General features: G+C 42.1%; 1 protein-coding gene across 1 annotated transcript in view; it reads left to right on the top strand.

Moving 5' to 3' along the window:
• The first annotated feature begins 434 nt into the window (after positions 1-434).
• Positions 435-20,702, top strand: part of LOC144481086 (uncharacterized protein C7orf57 homolog) — a 97,005-nt gene continuing 76,737 nt past the window's right edge. Inside the window, exons 1-2 of the mRNA XM_078200725.1 lie at positions 435-534; positions 14,135-14,329. Of these exons, the coding sequence (XP_078056851.1) occupies positions 435-534; positions 14,135-14,329 (295 nt within the window). The remainder of the gene's footprint in view (positions 535-14,134; positions 14,330-20,702) is intronic.

The raw sequence follows: 20,702 nt of genomic DNA on the forward strand, positions 1-20,702 counted from the left end.
ATTGCCTTGACAGCTGTCGGGAATCCTGATTTTTACCCGACGCCCCAATCTATGGAGTATCAGGATTCCTGCAGGCCATCTCATGAGGCTGAAGAATCCCACCCAATGTCAGGAAATAAATTACTTTTTTTAAAATCCAGATTTCTGCCCTACAGTTATGATTAATCAATGAGGCATTTAGTAGGGGGCAATATGTTGAATGGTTAGCATCATTAATAGTAGTCTACACCACTTAAAGTTATGGGAGATGCATTGTAGCTAGCAGGTGCTGGGTGGGAGTGGTTGTTGAAGAGAATCTGATATGCAAAAGGATGAGGAATGATACCACAGGGGCTTCAAGGTTTTCAGATGCTACACAGGAGGCTTTGATGGAAGAGGTGGAAAGGGGAGAGATGGCATAGAGGGAAGCTCTCTAGACACACCATCAGAAAGCAATGGAAGTAGATAGATGTGGAAGCCACTGTCAGTACTCAAGCCCTGAGGACCTGAATGCAGTGCCCCAAGAAATTCAATGGTCTCACTTGCTTTATCAAGGTAGGTGAATGAATTTTCAAATGCCATATCCTATCAACTGCACCAGTAACTTCAGCCACTGATCAATTCACAATACCCCATCATACATCTAACAACAATATCTATCAATCAGGGCTCAAGCTTAACATTCATATGTATCACCTCACCTTCTCACACTTAGAACTGCTGCAAGCCCCACACCCACATTTCATAGATTGTGCACGCTGCTGGCTATTCACCCATGACAGCAAATCCCTCAAATAGATGGTGCATTACACTCAATGTACACCTCCCTCTCACTTGCAGGACAAGGTGGTGCACAATTGGAGGGAGCAGAAACTAACCTTGCATCCAATAAAAGTTAACCATATCATGAAACAAACATATGCATGGGAACACAGCACTAATAGTAATACAATTCAATAGGCTACAAAACAAACACATCAATACATGGTCAGTCAGCAAAGAAGAAGAAGACTGGTTCACATTTTGTTCATCTGCACTTCCTAACTTCCATGGAGGGGACCGTGGTGGCCATTATTGAGATACCCATTCCAGAATCCCTGGTGAGCAGTGAGGCTAAAACCATCAGGGATGATGGTATTGTCATACCTAATCTTCTTTCGCACATCCCAACCTTCTCACTTCCCGTTCATCTAACATTCTTGTCTGTTCTTTAAGCAGCAGATAGTTTAAATATGCACATTTTACTGCCTCACTTTTGAAGTCTTATGCTTTCTACTTTCTAATAGTCAAGAGGTGCAGCCTGGACAGGTGGAGGAGGAACAGTGAGTGATGACAGCATCATAATTTGATTTCACATTCACAGCCACCAGCTCAGAATAGAATTCTGACAGTGTGTGTATCTTGGGGATAAATTTGAGGCTGGATCTGCATGTGATGAGACACCAGATATGAATTGGCTGCAACCAGGGTAGGGGGAAAGGATAGAGTAGGTGCCAGTTTACCTGGGGAAGATTTCACACTTGAGTTCCATTGCAGAGTATGCAGATGACAACATTGATGAGACAGCAGCAGGAGATCACTGATGGGAATGAAAACCGAAATGTTCAATGGAAAGCTTGCCAGACAACTTGTGATTAATATCAAGGAGTATGAAGGCATCCAGCATCATACTGGCACAGAACTTCGCATGTAAATTAGAATCCATCATTGCCAGCATGGAAATAGTGGGCAACAGCATTTTGCACACTCTTGGATCCAACCGTGATGGTGGGTGGGTGGGACTTTACACACCCTTGTGGTGCGTTTTGTGGTGGCAGAGGTGGCCCACCATTGGCTGCCATTCTTCTGGTCCTCCGCTGTTAATGGGGTTTCCCGTTATTTGCACCCTCCCCAGCCAGGGACCCGCAGTAGTGGCTTGCCGTTGCCGGGACTGGGCAATCCTGCTGATAGGAACAGCCGGAAAATCCCTTCCATAGTGTCTTGTTGTAGCTGCCAATGCAGCATTAGCAGCAGCTATCCAGCATTTGGGTTCTCCAACGAATGTTCAGACACCTGTGATGCAAGATCAACTTGATGCTATGCAAATACAGCCTGCTGCCACCATGTCTGTGGATTATAGTATGCAAAAAAGTTTACAGACTGTCCAGCAATCTATCTTTTAACATACTACTAGGATTACTGACACATGACCTTGGGGTAGTGGTGCCTTGGAGCACAAACCTGTTGTTCTCTCCCAGGGAGACAACATTCATACTTCCATCCCTGGTATACCACCCACCTTTGCAGTTGCTCTGTCAGTCAGCCAGCCCAGACTTCTACTGCCAATGGTGAGAAGTAGAGTCTCCAGCCAGGCCTTCTAGGTCCAGAGCTACTCAAGTTTGTTCTCCAAGACCATCTGTAATCTCCTCCACTGAAAGTTAGCATTCTCCAGCAGCCATGCTCCAGCCAGTAGGGTAGCACTTTGTAGCAGCACTAGGACAGTCATGGAAAACAGGCACTAAGAGAATGTAGAGGTGTAATTTGTTGACCATTGTATGGAACATTAAATGTTTTGATTTATAAAGTTTGTATGGGACGTTTATTTTGTGATGGGTTGAATATTTGCATTGTAACCAAATGCATATTATGATGGTCAGTGATAGAGGGAAGGGAAGGTATGAGACTGTGAAAGGAGAATTGGGTTGTTATTAACAGACTTGAATATATTCTTCATGGGCAGTGGAAACAAATATTAGTGGAGGATGGTCTGCTGAATCATCTCAATGTTTTTACTGCTAGTTTCACCTGGCAGGAAAGCAACAATTGTTTCCCCGTTAAGGCCACTGGTTAAAATAACATTGGGTATTGATAATGTAATTGGAACCCAATTTTCACTTTTAAAGAAGAACCACACCAGATTCCTGTTAGTATCCTTGTTGTTTGCTTTAAGGGCAAGTTAAAAATAAAGGCCATGGCAAGGGAGCAGGATATCAGTATCATCTCTCAGGTGATTATAACTGGTCACTTAACCAATTTCTGCCAGGCAGACAGGGTTAACCTTTAGCATGATTTGTATATTGACTGACTGGAAAATAGCTAATTTGCTCATCTGTAGATATTCATGCTGCATTGTAGATCTCACTTCACTCATCTGAAATAACTATATTACTCATTTGTGACTTCATTACAGAAGTGCTCCAGCTGTGTGTGTGTCTCAGCTATGTTTTTGTCACTACTATGTGTTCCCCAGCTCTCTAATTTATGTTCTGATTCCTCCAGTAGATTTCTATTTTGACCATGTGCTTTTTGTTTCAGTGCTCCCCAAAACCTGTTTAAAAAATCCTAGCTGTATTTCTCTCTTACCTTAATTCTGTTGTGATCTATGTAACTATTTTCTAGTCTCGCTTTGTTTTGTTTACCATTTGTCTATCTGTTTTCTAATATCACCTATCTCTCTGCTAATGTACTTGCTGAATGCTATTCTCTTGGGCTGCCATGGAATGATTATAGCTTGTACTCACTTATCAGTTATCTTTTCTCTTGTAATTATTTCAACCTCTTGCCCAGTCTTATTTCCCAATGGTTTCTAAACATTTATGAAGCAGATCTGAACTCTGAATCATTTTTATCAGGCTCCACTTGAAGATGTGTGCTATTTTTACAGCATATCCCTACTGAGGGATAATTTAATGAATCTTCACCACTGACAAGGGTCTTGGCCATTGACAGCACATATCAGAAATTCGACTGCGCTCTGCCAATAATTTTTTAATCTTTAATTTCTACAGAAATTGAGCACATAATCTAGATTGATATTCTAATACCGTACTGAGGGATTATTGTGTTGCCAGAGATGGTGTCCTTTCAATGAAATGTGGTTCCATCTGTATTTTTCCATGGCACAAATGGACATCAAAATTCCATTGGACTGTTCAAGATAAAGCAGCAAGTTATCTTGATATACTAGCCAACATCATTCCCTCAACCAACATCACCAGAATTAAATTAATTAGTCATTGATCTCTTTGTGGGATTTGGCTATATGTGAAAATTAGTACACATCTGAATTTCTGCTAGGTTCTGCAGCTGAATTGGTAGCGCATGCTTGTAAACTGATTCCTCCAAACTCTACATTGCAGTATTGTTCATTAACACCCAAGTATTTTTGATTCTCCAGTATATTCAATGGCTCTAGTAATTTTAAAGATCCATGACACTGTACACAAATGAGTAGGAGGTTCTTTAGCGATCCTAACAAATGTTTTTCCCTCAACCAACACCATTAGAAGAAGTAAAAAATAAAGATGTGTTTATATAGTGCCTTTCACAACCTTAGGTCCTACCAAAGCACTTTGAGGCCAATGAAGTAATTTCTGAGGCACAATAAACATGCCAACCAATTTGTACCCAGCAAGCTCCCACAAACAGCGATAAGCCACTGGAACTGGATGAACTCAGGATCATTCGGGAGGCAGAGACAGCTATAGATAAAAGCTACAGGGAGGTAGTTACTCCTAGAAATGAAGAGACGTGGGTGACTGTTAGAAGGGGTAAGAAGCAGTCAGAGCAGCGATCCCCTGTGGCCGTTCCTCTGTATAACAAATATACCGTTTTGGATACTGTTGGGGGGGGGGTACTTAACAGGGGTAAGCCATGGGGTACAGGTCTCTGGCACAGAGTCTGTCCTTGGTGCTCAGAAGGGAAGGGGGAAGAGGAACAGAGCATTAGTCATTGGGGACTCCATAGTTAGGGGGACAGATAAGAGATTCTGTGGGAACGAGAGGGACTCGCGGCTAGTGTGTTGCCTCCCAGGTGCCAGGGTCCGTGATGTCTCGGATCGTGTTTTCAGGATCCTTAAGGGGGAGGGGGACCAGCCCCAAGTCGTGGTCCACATAGGCACCAATGACATAGGTAGGAAAAGGGATGGGGATGTAAGGCAGAAATTCAGGGAGTTAGGGTGGAAGCTTAGAGCTAGAACAAACAGAGTTGTTATCTCTGGTTTGTTACCCGTGCCACGTGCTAGCGAGGAGAAAGAGCAGTTGAACACGTGGCTATAGGGATGATGCAGGAGGGAGGGATTCAGATACCTGGATAATCGGGGCTCATTCTGGGGTAGGTGGGACCTCTACAAATGGGATGGTCTACACCTGAACCAGAGGGGAAATTTGCTAATGCTCTTCGGGAGGGTATAAACTTATTCAGCCGGGGGATGGGAACCTGAATTGTAGTTCCAGTGTACAGGAGGTTGAGAGTAGTGAGGTCACGAATAAGGTTTCAAGGTCGCAGGAGTGTACCTGCAGGCAGGAAGGTGGTTTGAAGTGTGGCTACTTCAACGCCAGGAGCATCCGGAATAAGGTGGGTGAACTTGCAGTGTGGATTGGTACCTGGGATTTCGATGTTGTGGTCATTTCGGAGACATGGATAGAGCAGGGACAGGAATGGTTGTTGCAGGTTCCGGGGTTTAGATGTTTCAGTAAGATCAGGGAAGGTGGTAAAAGACGGGGAGGTGTGGCATTGTTAGTCAAGGACAGTATTACGGTGGCAGAAAGGACATTTGATGAGGACTCATCTACTGACGTAGTATGGGCTGAGGTTAGAAACAGGAAAGGAGAGGTCACCCTGTTGGGAGTTTTCTATAGGCCTCCGAAAAGTTCCAGAGATGTAGAGGAAAGGGTTGCAAAGATGATTCTGGATAGGAGCAAAAGTAACATATACAGAACATAGAGACAGTCCATCTGAACATTATGAATTATGCAGTCATTTCATTTCACTTCAGAGAGGACTCAGCAATTAAATTAAATGTAGATGGCATGATTATTGAAAGTAACATGCTTAAGATTATGAACAATTTAGTTTGATTTCTCGGCGTCTTCCACTTTATGCATGATAAAGTTTAAGTGATGTCCAGGGAGTTTCTATTTCACACAGATTTCTTGCAATGCCTAGGTCTATTCAATAAACTGTGATGCTGAATACACAATATTGGTCACAGACATTTGCTGAACGCTGCATATAATGCACTGTGACTATCGGGGTTACTTTATTTGATTCATTTAATCGAAATAACCGATTTTATAAATTTCACATTTTAACCTGAAAAATAATTGTGGTCTGGATTCTGATGCTATAATAATTTCTTAATTTAGTTGGGATAATATAAATTTAATCCAAGAAACTTGATGTTGGATATTGTATTTTCGACAATGTGGAGTTGCCAGCGTTGGACTGGGGTACGCTAGGCACAATAAGTAGTCTCACAACACCAGGTTAAAGTCCAACAGGTTTATTTGGTAGCGTGAGCTTTCAAAGCCACTCACCTGATGAAGGAACAGTGCTCTGAAAGCTTGTGTTACCAAATAAATCTGTTGGACTTTAACCTGGTGTTGTGAGACTACTTACTGTATTTTCAATAGTTTAGTCTTATTGTCCTAGCCTGGCAATTACATCTACAACACTTCTGTCCCTGTTGAAATTACAATTACAAATTGTTGAAAAAATATATATGTTGGATTCATAGAAATCATAGAAACACTACAGTGCAGAAGGAAGCCATTTGGCCCATCGAGTCTGCACCGACCACAATCCCACCCAGGCCCTACTCCCACATATTTTACCCGCTAATCCCTCTAACGCATCCCAGGACCCGAAGGGGCAATTTTTTTTTAACCTGGCCAATCAACCTAACCCGCACATTTTTGGACTGTGGGAGGAAACCGGAGCACCCGGAGGAAACCCATGCAGACACGAGAAGAATGTGCAAACTCCACACAGACAGTGACCCGAGCCGGGAATCGAACCCGGGACCCTGGAGCTGTGAAGCAGCAATGCTAACCACAGTGCTACCGTGCCGCCCTTACATTATCAGGATAATACAGGCCATTTTTATCCCTCAGAATCATTCACTAATATCACAGCTCAATCACTTCCATTTATTAAGTTTAGTTATTAAATAAAATAATTTTGAATGGACTTGCTATAGGTACATATTCTGCCACAGAAATTAAATATTGCTCATATGATAACTTTTTAGAGCAAACTTGTGTGCTATTATATTAAAATGTTTATTATTAAAATCTGTGTGAAAAACCCTGGAATAATTTGATGTGCCATACTTTATGGAAGTGATCATTTGCTGTCTGAAAGTATCCATGAACAAATGAGAAAATATTAATAATCATTTGTGTTAAATGGTGCTGAAATCATGTTCTCAGAACAACAACAGAAGCATAGCAATAAAAAATACTAAAAGTAACAATGTTTGAATGTTTTTTAAAGAGCCATTAAAGCATGGGTGATCTATTTAGTTTGCCTGCATTACTTTACCAAGATATCAGCAGACTGAAATCCATTAATTAGTAAAAGTGAATGCTTCATATATATTTACATCTAACAAAGAACTTCTACATTAAAACAAAGTTGTATCTATCAGTATGAATGAGGGGGGGATTTGATTGAGGTATATACAATATAATATATAAAATACTCAACGGGATTGATAATGTAAATGTTAACAAAATGTTCCCCCCCTTCTAGAATAGTCTAGGACAAGATGCCATTGTTGCAGAGTAAGAGGGGGGAGGTTCAAGACAGAGATAAGGAGCAGCCACTTCTCAGAGGATTGTGAATCTATGGAACTCCTTGCCCCAGAGTGCAGTGGATGCAGAATCAATCAATGGATTCAAAAAAGAGCTAGATAAATATTTGATCAAAAGCGGGATAAAGGGCTATGGGGAAAAGGCAGGGAAGTGGAATTAGGATGAGATGGAGTTCAACCATGATCATATAGAATGGCAGAGCGGGCTCGAAAGGCTGAATTTCCTACTCTTGCTCCTAATTCCTATGTTCCTATGTTCCTCTGAAGGTGACGAGATAGATGTTGCTGTTGGCTGCTTTCAATTAAGACTGAAATACCACTCAAGTGAGAGTTGCCTCAAGGTTTGGGGTACATCAGTCGGGGGAGAGAGAAAAATTGAAGGGACCCAACATATAAAACTGTAGTCAGGTCCTCTTTGGGAAATTGAGTTAGTGTCGATTATCAAAAATGTTGGTTCCATGTTTACAACCAATCAGAGAATTCTTAGCTGATCTCTTGCAGGACCACAAGAATCCAGTGAGTGGCGCTGACGGAACATGGTACAGAACAGTGGGAGGCTGAGATCAGAGTGAGGGTAGGCTGCAGATAACAGCCCGGGAGTAAATCATTTTCAAAGTTAATTACATGTGTTGGGGGTGAGGTTCACTGGGTTTGCCTAGAGTTACAGATACACTTGTGTTGGCCCTGGTTAGAATTCCATCTTTTGTCAGATCTATCACACTCACCTTCCATGATTGGTCAGCAAACTCAGAAGCGAAATGCTAATGCCATGGGTGTGGTAAAGAACCACAGACCTACCTTCTCCCAACCCTGGGATGTTCTGCTATAGGCTTCTGTACCTGCTCTTGACAGGATTGCAGTCTGCCTTGTTGCTGTGGATGGAAACCCAACCAAAAAAACAGAAAACCCATTCTCCTGGGTTTCTCTACCTTGGAACAGACCCCAGATTAAAATCCAGACAAGTGCTAAATGCACTGTTGATTCATTTAAATGTAAATTTGATCCCCCCATCAGAGGCACAATAGGATAACATTTGATATTAGTGTAATTTGTTAGTGCAGTCTGCATGGTGCTACATTGAAAACATGATGCCACTTTAGAATTATGTATCTCTGACATTACATTCCAATCAAGCCATTTTTCTGCACATTACCTTTGTTTCCTAATTCTTGGATTGATCTGTTTCTGTTTGGAAAATGCTGTTCTAACACATTGATTTATAGGCAGCAGAGAAAGGCATATACAGGAGATTAAATTTTTGACTAATACTGCTCCTCAATCATACCTGTACATGATAATTCTCCTTATAGAGATTATGAATGAATACACCAGTGTGATAAAATGAATTAAACAAAACGCAAATGCTTCAATTTCACTCTAATGAGAAAAGTGTTGATTTTCAAAACACTTATTTATATTGCTGTATGGTTGACTTTGGGCCATTTGCATCCTTGCACAGATTATTAAAAACAGAATTGCATTAAGCTACAAATGACTTTCAAACATCACAGACCTCAGATGAACAATCAGCAATTCATCGTTTTGATTTTTCAGACTGTTAAATTATGACAAATCACTTTGGACTAGAATACTTCCTAGAAGTTATCAGATCGTACAGCATTTAAAAAATATTATCTAGCTTGACTAGTGTAGGGTAGTCTGATTGTATGTGTGGTCAAGGAACATAGTCAAAACGTTTGGTTCAATTGTTCATGAGCTAAAACTTAAAAACACATGAGTTGAGGTGAGTATGACGCCCTCAACATCAAGGCAGCACTTGACCAAGTGTGGCATCAGGGAAACTAAACAAAGTGGGAATTAATGGGAATCATGGGGAAGACTCTCCATGGGTTGGAATCATACTTAGAACAAAAGAAGATAGTTGTAGTTATTGGAGACCGATCATCTAGTGCCAGGTCATCACTGCAGGAGTTCCTCAGGGTAGTGTCTTAGGCCCAGCTATCTTCAGCTGCTTCATCAATGACATTCCCTGATGCAAAGTTCAACACTATTCATGACTCCTCAGATACTGATGTAGGTCCATATCCAGATGCAGCAAGACCCGGACGACATTCAGATTTGGGCTGATAAGTGGCAAGTTACATTCCTGTCACTCAAGTGCCAGGCAAGAAGAGAGAATCTGACCTTCCCTTGATTTTCAATGGCAATATCATCACTGAATCTCCCACTGTCAACATCCTAGGGATTACCATTGACAAGAAACTGAACTGGACTAGGGTTATAAATACTGTGGTTACAAGAGCAGGTCAGAAGCAGGGAGTTCTGTGGAGAGTAACTCACCTCTTGACACCCCAAAGCCTGTCCATCATCTACAAGGCACAAGTCAGGAATATGATAGAATACTTTTCACTTGCCTGGATGAGTGCAGCTCCAACAAAACTGAAGAAGCTCAACACTGTCCAGGACAAAACAATGCACTTGATTGGCACTCAATTTACCTCCTTCAGCATTCACCCCCTCCACCACCCATGCACAGTGGCAGCAGTGTGTATGGTATAGGTGCAGCATTTCACCAGGCCTCCTTCTTCAACACCTTCTTTCCTCCTTCTTCAACACTTTCCAAACCTGTGACCTCGACCATTTAGAAGAACAGGGTAGCAGATGCATGGGAACACCATCACCTGCAAAAGTTCCCCTTCGAGCCACATATCGTCATGACTTGGAACTATATCGACATTCCTTTACTGTCACTGAATCAAAATCCTGAAACTCCCTTGCTAACAGGTGTACCTCCACCGTATGGACTGCAGCAGGTCAAGAAGGTGGCTCACCACCACCTTCTCAAGGGCAATTAGATGAATGCTGGCCTAACCAGCCATGCCCATACATCCCGTGAAGGAATAAAAAAAAACTATATCAACAGTTAGTTAAACAAATGTAAACAGGACAGAAAATCTAAATATTAACCTCAGTAGAAAGAATAATGTACAGTTCATGATAATTAATGCCTAGAAGCAACTGAGCTGCACAGTAGGGTGCACTATTACATTTAAGTTGAATTAACCTCTTGGAGTTTCGTTTGTTTAATTTCAAGGTAACAACATTTTTCACAAGAGTTTTGCCTTAGAAATTTCACTTGTAGTTGGTTGTCTACTTAAAGAAATTAACTGGGTTGGCTACAGACCTCTTTACATGATCTGTGAATGGATTAACTGACCACCTGCTCTTTTCTCATTCTATGCTTTCCTTCCTTCACTTAAGGCATTCACTTGTAGAGAGGTAGTATTCAAGTTCAATAACAACTTGCATTTGTATAGCATATTTAACATAGTGATTATAGAGAAAGGGAGGGTGAGATTGTGGAGGGATTTGAACTGAAGGATGAGAATTTTAAAATTGAAGCATTGTTGGACTGAAAGTCAATGTATGTTGGTAAGCAAAGGTTCTTGAGATTAAGGTTCTTTTTACATTGAGTTTTTAGTCAAAATATGAAGCACTGATTGATTTATAAGCTCATGCATCTTTCCACGTGTGGATCAGTGAGATCTGACTGTAAATTGCTAGATTATTGGATATTAGTGTTATCATAATCCATATTGTGAAAACTCTAATAAAGTGTTCTGTGGCATTATTTTTATCGCTATATGTTCTTTCAATGGCATGCAAAGAGAAAATATTCCTATAGTGAGGAAAATGTGTAAAGGAGTAATTGTGTTCAACTGGCATGAGAGATTTTGTTAATATGCTTACTTCAAATTATGATGTTTTAGCCAGAATTTGGAGGAAATGCAGTTTATTATTGGAATTGTAAGGACAGCTTTGAAGTTTGTCTGAGTATACTGATTTGCTTCATTGACTGTGAATGGTTGGCAAAAATCAAGTCCAATACCTGTTAGAAATGTTAATGCTTGTTTGTATTATGATGGTGGGTTTGCAGATAATCTGCCTCATTATAATATAATTTATTTACACAGCAGTGTCCTACAATTTTGGGCAATTGAAAGTTAAGTGTAGGGAGGGCGATTCTTTGCTCCCGCTAGCCGGAGGGGGGGATTGCCACTGGCCCATTGAATTGGGCGTCAGGGCTAAAATTGGATCGCGTTGGGCATTAAACTCATTGCCATTTTACTGGCTGGCCCAATCAAGTTCCTGCCTAGAACAGGCAGGAATCTAATTGATATGCTAAAAAATGTAATTTGCCTGATATTACGAGTTTGAGTCTGGATGCTCCGGCCTCCTCATATGCTGCTACCCCCCCCAGCTTGAAATCCAGCGGACAGGATTTGATACAGGTCCTGACAAATGTGACCTAGCGCCTTGGACTCCGAGGGGGGGGGGGGGGGCGGGGGTGGAGAAAAGAGATAGATGCTGTGCCCATGTGCTCCTGTGGTCCTGCCAGGCTGCAGAGGGAGAGTCTCCCAAGGGACCTGGGATTTGGGTGGTTCAGACTTGGGGAGAAGGGGTTGATCTTGGGACTCTCTTCTGGGATGGGGGTCTCATGGCGGGACTGCCTCTTCCATCCCTGGTAAAGGTGAAGATCACTTTTAGAATGGAGATCTCAGGCAGCTTTCAGTTCAAAATCTTCATTCTTGTCTGTATACTGTGAAATCTTTGAAGTGGCCTGGTCATTTTAATATCCATGCCCCTTGGACACCTGGAAGCCTTCAAAGTCTCAGCAGCACTCCATTCTGCAGAAGGGATTGCACTTTCTCTTTCTCAGAAGATCCGGGTGTGAAAAGACCCCTTTGAAGTCTCTAACTGACAGGAGATATCTGCTTCACTGGGGGATTCCTTTTTGTTGCCTGAATGAACAGTAGGTGCAGCCTACTGCTCTGGTTGACATCTCCAGAGCAAATCAGACTGTTCCTTGCTGATGCAATTCAATAAGCCTCAAGAAGCTCCTCCTTCCATCAGACCTGCTCATTCAGCCCCATTCTGTAAACACTGCCTTTTTTGTAGGTCTCTGAACCTTCCTGGAAAGTTCAAGTGTCTCAAAAAGCTTTGTGTTCATTCAATTTTGTGCACCAGTGCCTTTAACTAGCTTTTGATTGACAGATTGGATCAGTAACATACCAGGCAGGAGCTTTGTTTGTTTTTCTTTCCCTTCACAGTTGAATGTATCTCAAATACTTGGTTTTCTTCCCAACTTCAATGTTTATAAACATTCTTATTCCGATTGACAGGTTGGATCAATTACACACCAGACTGGAGGTTTCGCTCCCTCTTTTCTGACGTTATGTTTTAAAAGTGCACCGGATCTTTGTGAAGCTGGGCTGGCCAGAGTCATTTGTGCAGTGCATGCTTTTACATCCTACCTGACAGGCACTGCTAACGCCAGTGGGAAACAAATGGGAAAATCACGCCCTAAGCTTTGTACACCGCCTTTTCAGATATTAAATCATTCCCCTCTTCTGTCCATCTAAAAGATATATCTAAAAGATATATTTAATTATTCAATAGCTTTGTTTTTTAAAGTTTTTGAAGAAAATTTAATAGCTAATGTGGCCAGGATTTAAAGAAAAATGTATTTATCTTGTTATTTGGCTTTTATATTGCATATTTTCAGGATTATAAGAATAAAATTCCAGAATCCAATTGAGTGAGCTTATTGCAGCTTTATAATAAGCAGGAAAATAATTAATCAAAAGTCATCTTACTGAGATTTGAATTCTTGTCTTTAATGAAGCTTCCAGTGATACCAGGTAAAATGAACAATTTTCCACAATGGATTTTAAGGTAATTATGAAAAGGGAAAGAAAAGCTTCCATCTATACAATTGATGGTCAACTTATTCTAAAGAGCTTTACAGCCAATAAAGTCACTGTTATGATGTAGGTAATCTGGCAACCAATTTGTGCACCACAAGATACCAAAACAATAATGATGATAATGATCAGAAAATATGTTTAAGTGATGACGGTTCAGAGATAACCATTGGCCAGTATACCAGGGAGAACTCCCTGTTGTTCTTCTTAATACTGCCATGGGATTGTTTGCATCTATCTCATCTGAAAGACTAATGGTGCAGCACTCGTTCAGTACTGCACTGGAGTGTCATATGAACATGTAATTTAGGAGCCGGAGTAGGCAGTTTGGTCCCTTGTGCTGAAGCTGCCATTCAGTAAGATCATGGCTGAACTGATTAGATTACCTTGTTAGTTAAGAATCTATCGACCTCTGCCATAAAAATATTCAATATCCTGCTCTGCCACTCGGGGGTGGAGTTCCAAAGATTCCCTCTGAGAGAAAAAAAATGTTCTCACTTCCATCTTAAATGGGAGACCCCTTTTTTAAAACTGTGTCCCCTAGTTTAGACTGTCCTACAAGTGGAAACATCCTTTCCCCACCCATCCTGTCAAATTCCCAACCTAGATTTTGTGCTCAATCTGGAGTGTGGCTTGAACTGACAGCTTTCTGACTCAAGAGGTGAGTTTGCTACCAACTGAGCCACAGCTGACAGAATAGTAAGATTATTTGTTGCAAAACATCACCAAAGCGGAACAATTTTTACGATAACATTTTGAGAAGATGATTTTCAATTTATTTCAAATTTGGAGCCAACTGGAAAAGAATTCTGACAACACTGTGCTACAATGTTCTAACATTCTTTACTTTTTGCAGATTGGTTTTACCACATTCCCCAGAAACCAACCAAAACAGACAAGAGTCAAGTACAGCTTCCTCCAACTTCACAGATCCCAGGCTTGAGTAAACTTGCAGAGCCTCACAAGGAGGCCACCTTTGCGAGCCGTAGATTATGGATTAAGGACTCAGACTCAGACTATGTAAAATTAGCCAAACAAGGAGGCAGGGCAGGTAAGAAGACATGCATTCTAAGGTAACTACAGATAAGAATTCTACTGTATTTTCTTTTTAATGACCACTTTGTTGGAACGTTATATGGTGATTCCTGATTAGAATTTGAAGGGTCTTTAGGCTGAGTTCTCCAGCCTCATGAGACAGCCCGCAGGAATTCTGATGCCCTGCAGAATGGGGCCCGGCCAAAATTCAGGATTCCCGACAGGCGTCAGAGCAATTGGGATTCATCTGACCCACCCGCCAGCCTCAATTGGATTCCCGCCCATAGCAGGTGGCAACCCCATAATTATGCACACCTGCTAATTGTGATACAATTAATGGATTTGACTGTTCATTCATCTGTCTCACCATGCACCCTTGCTCCCAGTGAGAACGGCACCTGTTGGGCTTTGGTGTTGCTAAGTCGGGACACGGTGTGAAGGACCCACCAATCCCTTGGAAATGAGGGGCATCTTCCCCCCACCACTCAAATCATGGGTTACCCATCCCACAACAGGATGACCCAACCTGACCCCTCCCTCAGCCCCTCTCCCTTCTCAGACCACCCAACACAGGCCTCTTTCCTCCTCAGATCCTCCATTATCAGGACCCCTCAGACCCTCCATGGCCCCCTTCTTCTCAGACCCTCTACATGGCCCCCTCCATCCTCAGACCCCCTACTCAGGCCCGCTCTCCACCCTCAGAACCCCACAGGCCTCCTCTCCTCCTCAGAAACCCCATTCAGGCCTTCTCCCCCATCAGATCCCAACTCAGGTGCCCCATTCACACTATGAGCCATGGCAATCACAATGGTGTACTCACCCTGGCACTGACACCCTGGCCTGGTGCCTTGGTCCCTGAGGCCATTTGCCCCTCTGCTGCTGCCTGGCTCCAGAGGAAGGGACACTCAAGGTTCCTGGAGGTTGAGTGGGCTCAGGCTGGAGGCAAGGGGTTGACCTTGCCACTGTCACTTGGGATGGGAACTCGTGGCAGGACTACCCCTTCTAGTCCTGTTAGACCTGAAGATCACCCTGGCAGGATAATTTCAGGCAGCTCTGTGATCAATATCTGCATTCCTGCTTGTCAGCTGTGAAAATGTTGAAGTGGCCAGGTCACTTTAATCTCCATGCCCCCTAGTCAACTGTCAGGCTTTTAAATCACTGCAGTACTCCATTGTGCAGAGATTTATCTTTCTCCTGTCAGAAGCTGCAGGTGTGAGCAGACCACTTTGAAGTGCTCTAGCATAGAGGAGATGTCAGTTTCACCTGGTGGTGTTGGTGGGGAGGGGGAGGGTTCCATTCTGCACAGCTGTGTACTCAGCCCCAATGTATTCACTCAACTTAGATTCAGTGTCTCTGAGGCTTCCTAGCAAGCTGAAACATTTGAAACCCTCTCTAGGCCATTGGAAACCCTTGATCTCTGTCAATTTCGGCATGCAGTGCTTTAAAATAGTCCTGCATTGACACCTTAATGGATTTCTACTCATGCCCAGTCAGCTGTTCTTATTTTCATTTCCCTTCACGCTTGAATTTCCCTCAAGTACCTCTATTGATCCTAACCACAATGTTTACGAAGATTCTAAGCCTCATTGACAGCTGTGGTTTCTTCAAAAGGAATAAGTGGTTAACTTCCTCTTTTGCAAACTTAAATTTATCTTGTGAGACAAGGAGATGCTGATAATAACCAAATTTAATAAACTGTTACCTCTCCAGCTGTCACAATACTAGTTAGCTAGGGTTCATTACAGAAGGCCCTGCAAATCACAGGGTGGAAATTTCCCAAAATCTGGCAGAGTGTCAGGTTCAGACTGAAAACTGGCGTGTATCTCTAGATGCAAAGCTGAGTGTTCACTCCAGATTTTCTGGCACCAGTGTGCAGAGAATCTGCATGGGAGCATGCTTTGCCTTGTCACTCTGGCTGGGCACAGTTTAATAAAGCCAGCAAGGCTCCACAAATATTGGGGCTCCATCTTTAAAGGGCACCCCGATCAGCACTATAAAATAAAATCCCCCTCCCACGGACACAAAGGACCCCCACAAACATTGGGGTGACCACTCCCAACTTTACAAGCATCGGGGCATTTCCCTACTCTCTGCCCTCCATCACGCAAGCATCAGGGCACTCCCGTCACACATCACTGACTGATGTGTCCAGAGTGCAGGAATAACTGATGTACAACACGAATGCATTGGGATTCATAAGTCTTAAAGAATATTTGTAAAAGAGTGTATTGCTGAACTATTGTTATGCTCACGCCATACGAATATATGAGCTAAATATGAAATGACGAAGTATAGACCTAAAATGGACACTAAACAAAATGCAGTTCAAATGGAGTCCAATGCACACGGAACTATAAAGACCCTGAGTTAACCTCCACATCTAGACAAGACTTGATGAACTTATTAAAATGCAAATGACCTTTCTGAACATATCTTTGGGAAGTCAACAAAAGGCAAGCTCCTTCCTGTGGTTATTGGCTGCATTTCTCAAACTAATTAAGGGACTGGTTTCACAATACTGTTTTCAGACCCTTTGATTCCAAAGTTGATAGCTAGAAATTGGGTGTAAAAGGTTCCAGCTTATCAAGATGGCATGTGGATGAGTGATACTGGAACACAATTCTCCCTTTATAATCCCTAGGCCAACCACTGCCTCTGCACCCACCCCCTCATATTTTCACTGCCAATCTAAGCAACTCCAACAATCCCCCAATACCTCTTTGCCCTATGCCCTTCCACCCACCCCAAACCTCCTTATAGCCCAATGCCAATTTAGTGCCAACTCATGCTAATCTATGCCCCTCACCCATCAATCTTTGCCCTTACACCTACCATGCCAGCTCATTCTGTATCCACCATATATAGACCTGAGGGTCCATACTGAGATTAAATAAAGTTCTTAAATGTCTATTGATTAATTCATCGTTTAAAAAAAAATCACTACCATTAATAAAAACCCATTCACAACATTTAACTTACTTTAATCTCTTTAAAAAAACAAGCATTGGAATCTGTGGTCTCATTTCAAAGAGTTTACAATGATTTAGAGCTATCAATAAAATGTGAATTGGCAGGCACCCCACTGTAATAAGGAAAGGTTGTGAAATCAATCATGTAGCATTAATCCTGCAATGATTGCCCTCAGGCTTATGTCAACAGACAGAGTGAAATAATAAGTACTGATTTGCTTCGCATTACATTCATTTTCATTTAAAAACATTTAAAGGGATTTTTAATGCTTTGACAGCTTGACAGCTCCCTTTGACAGCTCTCTTGGCAGCACCTTTGGATAGCTGTCATGGATCTGTCTGGTAACATCAGTAACAAGAATTTAACAAGGCATGCTAGGATGTTACCTGTCCCACAACAGGTAGAACTCTGTCTAGCAATAGCAGTAGCCAGCTTTCAAAAAGCATTTGAAGGATGTGATTTTCCAGTAACAAGATTAGCAGGCATCTAGCCACAACCAGGTGTAAATTGCCCTATTAGTAGGGAACAGCTTACCTAGATGACACAGAGATCAGTGGAGGCATACACATGCTCATTTCTAGAGTCCAGGAATTTGAGAGATGCAGACAGACAAATACACAGAATGAAGAATCAAAGAGGAAAAATTATATAATTGTAGGCACCTAAGAAGCCGCAGGCCAGTTTACATTTAGTAGCTAGAGGTCAGTCCACAATTCACAGCCAAAACTTCGTAAAGGCAGTTTAAATTTTTTCACTGGACCAGGAAAAGATATTTTCCCAAACTTGATCTTCAGTTGTAATGTATGGCAACTATAAGCTGAATTTGACTTTTAGATTTATTTAATTTGGATGTTGGTTGGGAAGGGGGAAGTCTTAAGGAGTTCAGGGATCATAGATATATTTTGGAACAAGGGATAATTTCCACATAAACAGGGTGTGTGTTTCATAATTCATATACTTAATTGTCTTAGAGTGTTGTAGTCTTGTTCTTGTGTATTTGGCTTTAATTTAATAAAAAAAATAGTTTTTAATAATTGTTAAAGGATGACTGGACTGGTTATTTTCACTGGGGTTTCACGTGGGTCCTCACACCATTCCAAAAACAGAACTATTCACACAATGAATGATGTTTCAAGTTGGGACACTCTCTCAGATAACATCAGCGTGGTTTGTGACAGAAAATTTGGGGCTTGAGTCCAGGATCCTAAAAAAAAGCTTAATTCCTTGGGGAATTTTGACTTTTTAAACATAATGAGAGTGAGGACCACGTGGAACTAAGTGAGAACGTGTTATTTAAAGGAAGAAAGCTGTCAGAAATAATGGTTCTTGATCTAGCTCGATCTTACCTGGAAGTAGACAATATAACTGTAGCAAGTTTGAAAAGTGTGCCTAAAACTAAATTGATGGAATTGGCAGATACATTGGAAGCAATCAGCTCCAGGGGCTAAGGAGGCTGAGATCATTGAAAACATAGCAACGTATTTTAATATACGAGAGGGGTTAGCCAGACCCATTCGTTTGAGAAGTGAGGAACTTGAATTAGCTAGGCTTCAATTACAAAGAGACATAGATATTAAGAAGTTAGAGATGCAGGAAAAAGAGGGAAAGGGAGGAAAGAGAAAAGGAGAAAGCTTTCCAACAGGAATGAAAGGAAAGAAAGAAGTTTAAAAGGGAAATGTAAGAAGCCATAAGGGAAGAAAGGGACAAAGAGAGAGAAAGACTTCCAACTTCACAAACAGGCAGCAGAAACAGAAAGGTTAGAGCAGACTGTGGAGTAAGGTGGTTCTAGGTGGGAAACTAGTGGGAGATGTTCAGATATGTACAAGCTCTCCCAAAATTTGACGAAAGGGATACCGAGACATTTTTTTGTGCTTTTGAGAAAATAGCTAAACAAATGAAATGGCCACAAGACATTTGGACCCGACTCGTACAGATTAAACATGTAGATAAGGCTAGTGAATTCTGTGCGTCCCTGTCAGAGGGATTATGAGAAAATGAAGAGAGCTTAAGAGCTGGTACGGGAGGCTCACAGACTAAAGTTTCGAGCTGTAAGAAAACAGGCTGGACAGACTTTCATGGAATTCGAAAGGGTTAAATAAACTCATTTTGATAGGCAATAAAAATAGAAGATAATTTTGTTGGGGGAATTTAAAGATTCTTTGCCTAGAATGATTAGAACTCATGTTGAGGAACAGAAAGTTAAAACTTCCAGACAAGCCACGGAGCTTGCGGACGACTATGAGTTGGTTCATAGACCCCAAAACCTTTCTTTAGACTCACTTTTAAATCAGAGAAAGCTAGAGACTGGGAAGGTGAGAGAGAGGACAGGTCAGCAAGAGAGGGAGTGGTCGGAAACTTGAAGGTGATTTCACGAAAAAATAAACCAGTGTTTTAGAGGCTGAGAGTTATGTAAAGGGTTAGATGCTTTCACTGTAATAAAATGGGCCACACAAAATCATTATGCTAGAGATTAAATGGTCGGATAGTTGGGGTTATTAACCTTAAACAGAAAAAAGTGAACTTAGACACTGGAGAACAAGAGAAGCCAGTCATATTGGTACACCAAGAATCATAGAATCATAGAAACCCTACAGTGCAGAAGGAGGCCATTCGGCCCATCGAGTCTGCACCGACCACAATCCCACCCAGGCCCTACCCCCTCATATTTACCCGCTAATCCCTCTAACCTACACATCCCAGGACTCTAAGGGGCAATTTTTAACCTGGCCAATCAACCTAACCCGCACATCTTTGGACTGTGGGAGGAAACCGGAGCACCCGGAGGAAACCCACGCAGACTCGAGGAGAATGTGCAAACTCCACACAGACAGTGACCCGAGCCGGGAATCGAACCCGGGACCCTGGAGCTGTGAAGCAGCAGTGCTAACCACTGTGCTACCGTGCCGTGTAGAAAGGGTTGACACTAGGGAAAGAAATGTGTGCACAGCTTGTTCAGGGGCTAGCAGGTGGCGGATGTGTTTAAAGATTTTGGTCGTGATTTTACTGCTCACCGTGTCGGTTGGTCGGTGGTGAGCCAGTAAGATTGTTTGAGGGGCCAGAAATCCGGTTCACACCAGGTGCGAACTGGTTTGGTCCCACAAGCAATCCTCCCAGCTGTGTTTTGATGGTGATATTTGCATGGATTGAATATTTTTCAATCCCTTTACTGTGTTCTGCACGGCATCTTCTGGCCTCTGGAATCTTCCCTCGCCGGCAAGAATCACTGCTGGTCTGAACCAGCGGAGAACAGGCACCATGACAATGCTGGGTGACCGGAGACTATTGAAACTCCTGGGTGGTTGGAGGCATGGTAGGGTGAAGAGAAACATCAGCTTAATATATGATAGGACCATTCATAAGTCTGATGACAGCGGGGAAGAAGCTGTTCTTGAGTCTATTGGTATGTGTTTTCAGACTCT

The sequence above is a fragment of the Mustelus asterias genome, chromosome 2 (genome assembly GCF_964213995.1).
Source record: "Mustelus asterias chromosome 2, sMusAst1.hap1.1, whole genome shotgun sequence".
Classification (NCBI taxonomy): Eukaryota; Metazoa; Chordata; class Chondrichthyes; order Carcharhiniformes; family Triakidae; genus Mustelus; species Mustelus asterias.